Source organism: Electrona antarctica (genome assembly GCF_951216825.1).
Source record: "Electrona antarctica genome assembly, chromosome: 2".
NCBI classification, from domain to species: Eukaryota; Metazoa; Chordata; class Actinopteri; order Myctophiformes; family Myctophidae; genus Electrona; species Electrona antarctica.
In genome coordinates this window covers 25969061-25981600 of record NC_136807.1, presented here as the reverse complement: position 1 = coordinate 25981600, position 12540 = coordinate 25969061, and the positions used below count along the sequence as shown (strand labels likewise).

The following is a 12540-nucleotide window of genomic DNA, read 5'->3' as shown; positions in this document are numbered from 1 at the left end:
GAAGTCTATTCGTAGACTTCAAATTCCGGATGTGGCTGAAGCAGCTAGATGTAGCCAAAACACTCTAGAGGCGATCGACAACAACGGGAGGTATGATTAATTCTAACGTGACTAGCGACGGGACCGCGGTGGGCCGTCTAACACATAATCTTTGCTTAGAATTGGACGGAATGATTTAGATCAAGAGTTATTAAGATTTTCGGTCTCGTCGGCTAAACAGGGGGGGAACATTTTCGATGACGTCCCACTGTTGCGCAACATCGAATGTTGCGCAACAGACGCTCCCAGCCTGTGGAGCGATGTGATCGGTTTTGATATCAATAATCTCCGTCCTTTTGATCAATCTTCATCCTGGGCGCTGGGCGTTACTAATTGAAAAGACGGAGAACTTCGTCCTGTGCGCTCAGGGTGTAATATATTAGCGCCCCTCACTTCACACGGGTGTGGTTTTTATCCTCAAGTCCAATCCGGCTAATCACTTGTGGTGTCCTCCATTTTCTGTCCTCACCTCATCCTAGTACGTACATTGCTCAGCCAATCAAATCATTGCTATGGGGTGCTCAGCCAATCAAATCATCGCTATGGGAACACACAAAGCTGGGCATCAAAAACCGAATCACTTGTGACGTCATGTGGCAGCCAAGTCTATGGACTTTTAAACTTTTAATGTTTTAATGTTTGCTTAACAAACAGAACCCCCAAAAAGTGTGATTTTTCAATTATTATCGTAATTGGAAAAACATAGCCCCCTCACGTACTGGAGGGACAATATCAGTCACCAGAACCAGGGACGTGTGCTTTCCATGAATCTATCATGGTTAAAATAGATTTTTAAGTTACAATGGGTTTGTATAGGAAGGTGGCACATCTGATAACATTCATATCAAATATCTAAATATTGAATCAAGCAACTTAAAAACTGGGGTCTGGAATGAAACACAAAAGCGTTTGAAAGTAAAATACCCTCTAGCCTCTGGATCTGATGTGTAGCTTGTCTATAATGTCTCTGTGTCTCTGCTCTGTGTCCCGGTGTCTCCGTACAGGATGTCTTGGTTCAGTGGTTTCCTAGTGGCCAGAGTGGACGATCGCAAGACAGCGTGGGGCGAGCGCAATGGCAAGAAGAGCAAGCGGAAGGGAGGCTCCTCTCTCTGCAACCCGCGTTACATGAGCTGCCTGCGGGACTCGGATGCCATGGACACCCCCTCCCATGGCGCCCCCCTCCACCAGCACCACCACCACCGCGGGGTGGGGGGCGGTGGCGCCATGGGGGGCGGCGGGGGCAACTTTGGCGTCCGCTGCGGCTGGCAGGAGGACCACTATGGCAAAATGGGCGCGGCGTCATCCGGGGAAGGGGTGGGGCTGAAGTCGGTGGATTTGGGATTCGAGGACGACATCAAGGGAAGGAAAGGCGGGTGCAACGGAGGGGGGGACGCGGCCGACGAAGGTCCCGGGGCGGGAGGAGGAGGGGTGACGGCGGCGGACTGCTGGCTCAGGGTGGTGCGCGTGTTCCAGTCCAAGAAGTTTGAGTCGCGCAAGCTGGAGCGCCTGTACCAGCGCTACTTCTTCCGGCTGAACCAGAGCTCGCTGACCATGCTGATGGGTGTGCTGGTGATCGTGTGCGGTGTGATGCTGACCTTCCACTGTGTGCACGCGCCGCCCCATGTGGCCTACTCGTCGGCGCTGTCGGTGGCCATGGCGCTCTTCATGGCCCTGATGGTGGTGTGCAACCGCAACGGCTTCCACCAGGACTACATGTGGATGGTCAGCTACCTGGTGATCGGCGTGCTGGTGTCGGTGCAGGTGCTGGGCGTGCTGATGGTGCGTCCGCGCAGCGCCTCCGAGGGCATCTGGTGGTCGGTGTTCTTCATCTACATCATCTACACACTGTTGCCCGTGCGCATGCGGGCGGCCGTTGTGAGCGGCGTGGTGCTCTCCGTCATACACGTGGTCATCACCTGGCAGATCAACCAGGAGGACAAGTTCCTCTGGAAGCAGGTAAGAGACGACGCGCTGCACCACACCACTGGTTCACAACCGGGGGTCCGGGACTCCCAAACTCTGCATTGCTGCTGCTGGATATATATAATGTTTAAAGATGTTTTGGGGGCTTTTCTGCCTTTATATGGATAGCACAGTGTGAGTGTAGAGTGACAGGAAACAGGGAGAGATGGGGGTCCGAGTGACAAGCAGCAGAGGCCGTCGGGCTTGGGAATCGAACCTGCAACTCGCTGCCATGCTGCACTACAAGTGGTATGCGCCTGAACCACTAGGGTGGGCCCGGGCCATCGGCACCCCGTCATGAAATTAAAATAAATTCACCACTTAAAGCATATTAACTATACATATATACTATACTATGCTATACATATGTACTATGATGTGCTATGACTACATACAATGCAATTATTGTGCTGTCTACATGACTATAAGTCTGTTTCAAATGCTATCTAAGTCTAAAAAGTGCTATCTAAGGGGGTAGGATAAGTGCTATGGGCCATGATGGAGTCTGAAAAGGTGGGTCTTCAGACTACGGCGGAAGATTGGGAGTGATGCTGCAGTTCTGATTGCAACGGGGAGTGCATTCCACAGTTTTGGGGCCAGAAGGGAGAAGAGTTTGGGACGTGTGGAGCGTTGTCCCGGCGTTTTTAGTGAGGGTACTTCAAGCTTTCCTGCGTTGGCTGATCCTCCTCCGCCACTCAAACATTTTCAACAACGTAACATGCTATACTGCGCCGTATACTGCGCATCAAAAATAGCAGATCTACAAGCTCACAACGTGTCCATCCGTGAGTCATTGTGGACTTGCAACTTTGACTTGACTTTTAACAGCTGATGTGAATTTTGGCCAATTAGAGCGGCAGTCAGCGTAATCTAGTAAGATTACCGCATTCCATTGTAACAATGGAATGCGGAAGTGCTCATTCTATCTCAATGGGATAGTTCCAATGTTTGGAACTATAGCCCACAGGCACCCGCTTTGTGGTGAGATCAAAGCGTGTCGCCACTCTCTTACTATTCCACTCGGCCTGCATTCACCGGCTCTGTTTTGCAGTTAATCCTTCACTCGCGCTGGCCGTTTCAGAACACGATGTTTTAATGCTTGATTGGATGGAAAAAAATATCATATTTTACCGCCGACTAATCGACTATAAATCGATTTTGATGGTAGTCGTGTCGACTATCAAAAATCACGTTTGGTTAATGCCCTACAAGAAGGGGATAACAGACATTTTGACAAAAATGGGATAGAAGCTTGTCTGACAACGGACCATTATTTGAAAGCTCCTTCCAATGTGTTTGCTTTTAGACGGCATGCAGGTCTGCTTTGTCTCATCATGTTTTGGCAGGCTTTCCAACAGGCGTGTTTATAATATACTGTATTGCTTCGTAGAGGCCATGTGCTCAACTCAGAGAATCTGCAATCTGTTGCCAATTGTCTCTTGGTGCAGCCCAGGGTCTCAAGAACAGATTATGTGCTTTGGTCTGCTCAGGCGGGGGTATATCACAGTGTATGTGTGAGTCCATTGTGTGCGTGCGTGCGTGCGTGCGTGTAGCATCATGTGTGTATTTATTTGCCAGCGCAGAGGCAGCAGCGTTCAGCTCACGCGGGCTGTGTCAGTGTGCATACTGTATGGGGGTTGTTTGTGCTCCATGCCAAGGTCCAAAGGTTCCAACTGGCTGAAGGTCAGTGGGCTGAGTGGACCGCCTTGCTGAGACAGACGGACAGATGGACGGACGCGGACGGACGGGTGGGTTCATTCATGTGTCTGTGGCCCCTTTTCCACCGATGTTCAACCGGGTCCGTCCTTTTTTTCCGCCTGATGTTCAGTGTTTCCACTGAAAAAACTAGTTGCTGATACTGATGTCATCAGAATAATCTAATAATGACCCATATTGGCCAGATGGTTAGAGAGCCTGCCTGGGGAGCAGTAGGGCTGTCACGATTACACATTTAAGTTGACGATTAATTGTCACACAAATAATTAACGATTTAATTGTGTTTGGGGCATTGAACATTGGAAGATTTAATATGAACAGAAATTGCATTTCTGTTTGTCTTTTAGGCTTCGGAATGAAAAAGTGCACAGAGCAGATATGACAAATAACTGAAATATACCATAACGTTTATACTTAAACTTAAACTATAAGCTTGTCTGCTATTTCTGCTTTTTAATGTATGAACATCTTTCAACATGGAAACGATTATGATGATTATGTCAAAATAATTAGACGGTTATTGTGGCAGGTGTCCCCAGTTGCCCCAGGACCGTTCGAAGTGTCCATTTCATGGGGGAAATTCAATCACCAATGGCAGTTACAGTTTCCAGTAAGAAAAAAATATGATGATGAGTTTTCGCTTGTTTTTACCACCTTGTAGAACCCCACCCACTTTGGTTCTCAGTTCAGGGCAGGGCAAGAAAAAAGTATTTTTTGATTCCAGTCTGCACCAACTTTTAGGGTACTGAACCAATTATACTTGTTGTGAGATTGCATATTGGTTGTTTTGTACATTTGTGAATAGGTGATAAGTAACTAAGTAGTTATTTGTGTGGTTTTCTTTTTTGTTATTTCTTTTTTTCTAAGTTAAATCTTCTCAAATAGAAACTGTTTAATTAATTAGCTCTAACCTTTTCAAATTGATTAGAAAATGTCTGTAATACTAATTCTTGACAAAAATCAGTCCAAACCTCGGTAATAATCGGTAGTGTAGGCCAGTGGTTCTCAAAGTCCGGGTGTCCCCAGCAAAACCATAGCTAACATAGCCAAATGTATATCAATGTGGGGGTATGACACAAAATGGTACTGTATGCCTAGGAGTACTCTCCAGAATCAGGATCGGCATCGGACCCAAAGATCTGACATTGGTCGGGTGCTCTAGTCTGTGTGTGTGTGTGTGTGTGTGTGTGTGTGTGTGTGTGTGTGTGTGTGTGTGTGTGTGTGTGTGTGTGTGTGTGTGTGTGTGTGTGTGTGTGTGTGTGTGTGTGTGTGTGTGTGTGTGTGTGTGTGTGTGTGTGTGTGTGTGTGACAGACCAGAGAATACCATGATGATGATATAAAGCAGCAGTATCACTCTGTGCTCTCTCAACAAGGGACACTTTGTCCTTTTCTGCGAGGGTGGGGTGACAACGAGGGGGAGGAGGGGGACAGACAGTATGGTGGCTTGTTGTTTGCATTCTACAATGGCCCCAAACTGTTGCATAACTATTGGTTCCTATTGAGGACTATATAGGTGAGGAAATAAATTAGGGGGGAAACGTCATTACGTTGGAACACAATGGCGGGGGGCTATAGGGAGGAATGTTTTCTCTACTTGACAATCGGCCAATCAGCTATACGGTAATTGTCTCGTCCACTCTTGCGCCCCTTGACTGTCGGAAAAGAGGTTCTGATTACGTCTGGTGGTCTGCTCTTTCAATAGTAAGTAAGGAGAGGAGATGGTGGTTAATAGTTACTTTGTAGATTCGGATTATTATTGCAAAACATACATTATACCACTTCATCCATTTTGAAAAAGCTCACAATGCGTTGCAATGCAATGCTTGTCGATCTGCTATTTTCAAAAGATTATAAACTTGAGTACATGAGTACTTTTACTTTTGATACTTTAAGTACATTTTGATACCAATACTTTTGTACTTTTTAAGTACATTTTGAATTCCGGACTTTAACGTATTTCAGTATTGATACTTTTATTTCAGTAATACATTTCAGAATCAGAATCAGAATCAGTTTTATTGTCACATCACAGGTTTACAAGGTAAAGAAGTGGGTGAAATTCGTTTTTGTACATCGTTCCCATCGCAACGTTAATTTCCATAGAAAGAAGAGGGGGGGGGGAGAAGAAGAGGGGTGGGGGGCAAGTGGGAAGGAGATCAAAACAAGAGATCAACAGAATCTACATATTTACAAAGTACCTGAGATAATAAAAAAAACTAACTAAGGTGCCTGAGCATAGCAGCAATGTATGTATACTGTGCATGTTATACTTATACTGTGCATGATATATGGACGTTAAGGTGCTTAGAGAAAAAAAGCAATAACAACACAACAAGAGCAACAATAGAAAAACAAAAAAAGTCAGTGCGTTATACATGGGATTAAGGTGCAAAAGGTCAGTGCGTGTCCACCTAGGGTGGACTGACCCTAGTATAATCCGCAAGTAGCTCCATGAGGGAGTGCAACAAAAAAGTCATTTGTACCTGGTGTAGTCCCCAGGTGTGTCCGAGGGGGAGCTAAGTCCAAGTCATTGTCCCTGGTATAATCCACAGGTGTGTTCAGGAAGAGCCAGAAAAGTTTTTGCACTGCCTGCTGTCAGGCTGCTGAACAAGGCTTATGCCTCATTCAGCATCCTGACAGCAGCCGGATTAAAACTGCACCAGAGCCTGGTGGTGGAACTCTTGATACTGCGGTAGAGCCCCTTGCCCGGTCGCGGTCGTTGTAGGGGTTTGAACAGTCTGTGACTTGGGTGGTGCTTGTCCTTGATGATGCGCTTGGCTTTGACCACGCACCGCTTTCTGTACAGTTCCTGGAGCGCTGGGAGCTCGATTCCCATTATCCGCTCTGCCGATCGCACTACTCGTTGTAGGCTGATCTTTTCTCGGGCAGTGCAGTTCCCGTACCAGGCCGTGACACAGCCTGTTAGGATGCCTTCAACAGAACTGTTGTAGTACAGCCTGAGGATGCGGTTTCCTACTCCGAGCTTCTTCAGGCGGCGGAGCCAGTACAGTCGCTGCTGAGCCTTTTTCCTCACGTGTGTGGAGTGCGTCTCCCATTTGAGTACTTCTTCCACTACTGAGCTCTATTAGGTTGTAAATCACAATTTATGTCAATATTCACAGCGACAGGAAAGAAATAAGTCAACAACACAGCCACGTTTCACACACTACTAAAAGACAGGGTATGTAACGTTGCCCTGTGTTTACATAACAAGACAACATATAAACATTTTTCACCCATCATTTCCCCTCTATGCCAGCAGTTATCAGTCACTGGCGTAGTGTGGTGACACACATCGTTTTGGTCGCACGTCTATAAAAACAAGCCGTGAACACACCAACATGTAGCGAGAGAGTAATGTGTTTCTGCAGGTAAACACCAACTGGACGATTATGTACTGTGGTTGCCCTGCAACATCATATATACCATACCTGGTATACCACAGTGCAATCCATTACAGCCTGTACGTACGTGTTTTGTTTGCAATTGTTACGTGGATGACATGTCATGAGATGAGGTGAGGGCACAGCCCAGCAGCTATATGGTGCTGGTGCATTCATAACGTCCCCTCTGTGCAATCCCGTGCCATCATCAATCACCTCCTTACGCTCCTGTGCAACGCTGTGCATCGTGTGTTTCCTCTTTCTCCAATAACTCATTAACTGGGCGCCGTTTCGGTTGGTCTCAGTGGATCACAGATAGCGATACGTTTGTGTGATTATGAACGACGCGAGGCTGTGATTTAGTGGGTAGTTTATGACTGTCTTCTCACCACTATAACCAGAACAGTTGGCCCCTGGGAACACTGGGCACTATAGGCCTATATATATATTATATATATTTATTTTTTATATATATTTTATATTTGATTGTATATCCTTTTTTTCAAATGAGGAGCCAAAACATATATTGTATAAAGTATATTTAATACACACTATGTGAGTTATTTGTCATATCTGCCCCATGCACCTTTATTAGTTTATGAAGACTAAAAGCCAAACAGAAATGTGATTTTTATTCATATAATCTTCCAGTGTTCAATGACAGAAACACATTTAAATCGTTAATTGTAATTATTTGAGCGACAATTAATCGCTGTGACAGACCTAAAACATTACTGCGATTATCTCAAATAATTGCGCTCATCAGGTGGTTGGTGGTTACATAATAATTGTGACAGAGCCTAATCACCATGGCACAGATGACTCTGTCGTTATCCAATCCCCGACCTGCAGATCATCATCAGAAATGGGTGAATTTATAAAAGGACCCAGATGGCATGTGATCTGGAGCAGCTACCAGAATTAGATTAGTGATTGACTAAATGAAGAAATGGGAGCCATGGCAGTAAGGCTTTGTTGAGACACAGGCTGCTGTCATGATGCTACAGGCTGGAGAGAAACTTCATTATGCGGAGCTTTGGAACTCTGCTGACCCCACCCCCCACACCCCCCCTCACAGTCACCATGCAGGGGTCATGCAGGGGTCAGAGTTCACTGCCAGGGTAACATTAACTCACAACAGCCGCAGAGTTTGTAGATCGGCTATTTTCGGCACACGGCTAATTATGAATCAGGCACTATGATGCCATAGCGGCCTGCCAACATAAATCGACAAAATCAACTGTAGTTTAGTTGAGAAAAATTGAATGTTATTTTAGTTAAAAGTGAATATGATATCCTGCGTCAAATACATACATTTCAATAGGCTTATAAGACCTCATTTCTCAACACGATTTATGCCCAAAAATGGGCGTATGCCGAAATCACAGCAATTTTCCGCATTTATCATTCCAACGTGACTTTGGACTTGAATGTACGCCCCGCCAAAACTCACACCAGGTCGGGAGCTGTCGTATGCTTTGTCTGCACCAGTTCTTCTGTCATAGACAAGTGGAGCAGTCTCCCTTGGGTACTGTGGCCTACAGTAACAGTACAGTAGGCCTGTATGTGCAACCTCCTCGTTTAAGGATAAACCCGACGTGACGCTCGAATGTCAACTGTGCCGATCGGGAGACGGCATGGGTAGATATACTGTAGGTAACCCAACCAGGCGACCACACACCAGTTTAGTCATAATAATAATAATCAGTCACTCCATAAACGTTCATATAATTGACAACCACCACTGGCTATCTGACTGTAATAAACATGGTGTCACGGACCACAGTAACAGAGGACACAGTGACAGAGGAGGAGATGCACTCATTTATTCATTCATTCATTCAAAACAGTAGCGTGTGTGTGTGGCTGTCCCAGGGCTGTGCGCATCCAAACTTATTCCAATCATGACGATGTGATTGTCGTGATTGTCATGATGACTGGGCCCCCCTGCCCAGTGTCAATATGGAGCTGGCCTGTTCTGACATCATTCTGACGTCTGCATAGACTCCATATTTGGGCATGCCTGACAAAGAACTCCATATATGAGCATAAAAGGGACACAGACATAATATCTGGGTGGGGCATGCCTTTCCAACTTGCATCGTTCCAATGGGTAGAGGCTCCAATGGGCACCGCTCTAGTATCTATAAATGCACCAAGTCTCTATGTGTACGTACGTACGCACGTCTGTAATCCACGTAACTCGAGAACCGTTCGCCCCACCGACTTCAAATTTGACACACGCGTTCCACACCCCCACAGGGAGTGCCTGTCGGATAGCCGGTTGTCCAGAACCAGCACAAAAGCCTCTTCCCGGGATCCGGACAATTGATCACACCTGATTACCCCTATATCTATATATATGGAGCTGGGCTGTTCTGACATGCATAGACTTGAATATAAGGCAGAATTTACACTCCATTGATAGAAGAGGCCCATACTGCCTATTGAATAAACGCTACTCAAGGTCAAACACACACAATACATCTAGTGGCTTACTGGCTTCCTAAGCTGTGTGCTGTTCTGTTGGCATGGGATGGTAGTGTTGATATTATAGAATGCATAAGATACAGTACAAGGGACGATGTGTTGAGGATGTTGTTCTGTTCCTCGTATCACTTCTACCGCTGTTCTTTCTGAGGAGGCTCAGGTCCTTCGGGGTGTGTAACAGGATGCTGCAGATGTTCTAACAGTCTATAATTGCCTGTGCCCTCTCTTCTTTGTGATTTGTACAGGGTGTTCCACTAGCCTACACAAGGTCCAGCTGGGTCAAAGAAGTAGCCAGCATGTGTGCATGCAGTTGCTTTTTTAAATACACTATTGTTAACATTACATCCATGAGCATCATTTGCCAGAAGAAATGCTATTAGTTTAGGTAGGACACCTACAGTAGGGCAAATACATACCCTTTTAGCGCTAATAATAACCTCCCAGGTTGGGTGTCTACCTCCTTCTCAGAGGAAGTTGTGTGACACTGATTATAAATATAGCCCATTCATACTGACGAAACATGTATGTTTTCACCTATGCGAGTTCTGTCTCACCAGTGGCGATATGCAAGAACATGTGCCGCGTTGGGAGCTTGTAGTTGTAGATTCGGCTCTGTTATGCGCACTACAGAGCCAACGCAGGTCCAGTTTTCTAAGTCTAGATTGTTAAGGCCTCTACATAGTCCGTTTTGTTCCTTGCGTGGGGGAGTCAAACGGACACAAAAAACACAAGCTTATTTTATACATGTATAGTCGCTCCGCCGCTTGCGTTGTTTACGTCGGTCTATTATAATATTTAATGTGCAAGCATACTCGCCCACTAGATGGCAGCTGTGACACCCCATGGCACCTGCAGTTGGTCTATTTTATTACATGCGGATGCGATGCGTCAAATATGTTTAGATTGTATAAACTGTACTGACGTGCCACTTTATTTTTTTGAGTGGTGTAAACCACTCCTACAACTGGCTTTGTTAGTTTACGTGTCTGTTCGTACCAAAAAATGAGCATGGTTGCTATGGTCACCCAGTTCACACGGGTGTGATTTCATTACGTCAGACCACAGTTGATCAGTCTATATAAGACCTTACACCACTCAGTTCACACGGGTGTGATTTTTTGTTATAAGTTGAGATGTAGTTATAACTGTATATAATGAGTTTTACACTATATCATCAATGGAAGTAGGCTATATACCACTGCCGATCCACAAGCTCACACCACGACGAAGTTTTGCGTCTTTTGCTAGTGCTGTAATCAATTAATCATTGCGTTCACACGGGCAGATTGCAGTCTACCATTCATTGTCAAAGGAAGCCGCTAGTGGATGATCATCAGCAACGGAAAACACGGTTTGTTGGTCGCGTCTGTAAACGGTCAAATTGTCACCAAAGGATTAGGAGACACACACTCTCTCCGCTCTAATTCCGCTGAGATCTCGTCTGTAAAGCAGGGCTGGACTGGGTCAAAGGGCTAACATTTGGCCCAAAAACATATACAAGCAATGGGGGCGGCGCATTCTTTGGGCAGCCCATTGCCCACTGGACATAACGTCAGTCCAGGCCTGATAATCACCGATGAGTTTGCAAAGCAGTGCTTTGAACGCTGATGTCATGTTGTCCTGTTTAACTTCCAATGTGATATATCCATGCCGATCATGTTTACGTTTACAACTTAATGTGCCGGCGGAAGTGTTGTCCTCTTTCAAGAGCGGTCGAGCAGAGGAGGAAAAGCCTTCTTGCTCTCTGCTGCCTCCAGGTGGGCAGGGTGTCCTCGACGCAAGGTACGCAACGCAAGCAATATGGGTTGCGTAGGCTCGGGATCAGAGCTCAACCCGACGGAACGAGACAGATCACGTAACTGACGCAACGCAAGGGAGAAATTTCTCTCACCCTGCGTTGCGTATGTATTCTTGCGTCGATTACGTTCGACTCTGCAAGGCACTTTAGTATGTCTGCATTCTTCACGTGGTTTGACGAGACAAGCTTGCTCCCTGGCTGTCTTCTGCCCCCACCCCCCTTGGAACAAGGTTGTCTTGTCAAACCACGTGACTCCCATTGAAAATGCATTGCGAGCTTGGGACACACAGAAGACACAGGAGACACCGAGGAGACAGCTGTCTCTCAGGTGTGAACGGTGCCATAGAGGGAAATAATGGGTAAAAGATTTGTTATGTAAACACAGGGAAATGTTACATACTATGCCTTTAATATGAAGCAAGTTGTGTTATGGAGACGACGCTCCCTGGGAAATTATTCGTACCGTTCTTAATTGTGAGGTTCACTCAATCAGCACGTTGGCAGATATCCTCCCTGTCTTAAGTTACATCTGTGTGCTGACTCCTCCTCTCAGCTGAAATCCATTAGCCATAGCCTGAACATACTGTACACACACACACACACACACACACACACACACACACACACACACACACACACACACACACACACACACACACACACACACACACACACACACACACACAGACAGACAGACGGAAGAACACACAGAGTGCTCTGTGTGTGTGTCCTGTTTTTCTTCACTTAACACTCTCCCATAACATTTCCCCGTGATTGGTTGGTGGAATATAATGGCTAAATAATTGTCCTTAGATGTCTGTCTGTCTGTCTGTCTGTCTGTCTGTCTGTCTGTCTGTCTGCCTGCCTGCCTGCCTGCCTGCCTGCCTGTGCCTGTGCCTGCCTGCCTGCCTATAAATACAGTGTACACTACAGCATACTTGAATACTGTACAATGTACACTATAGCATTCTTTAATATAAATAGTGTACACTACAGCATACTGTAATGCACAGTTTACATACATGCTGATGTCTACTGATATACATAACGGTACTTTGTCATATTGTATTAATTTAACCTGTTTATTGACTTAACTGTCCCCCCCTGCACTAGTTGTTTGGTGCTGATGGCTCCTGACACTGGTGGCTAGTA

At 45.9% G+C, this 12540-nt stretch overlaps 1 protein-coding gene across 1 annotated transcript in view; it reads left to right on the top strand.

The window, feature by feature from the left end:
• Positions 1–12540, top strand: part of LOC306913513 (adenylate cyclase type 6-like) — a 163245-nt gene that overhangs the window by 13180 nt on the left and 137525 nt on the right. Inside the window, exon 3 of the mRNA XM_079490216.1 lies at positions 1044–1995. Coding sequence (XP_079346342.1) covers positions 1044–1995 — 952 coding nt within the window. The remainder of the gene's footprint in view (positions 1–1043; positions 1996–12540) is intronic.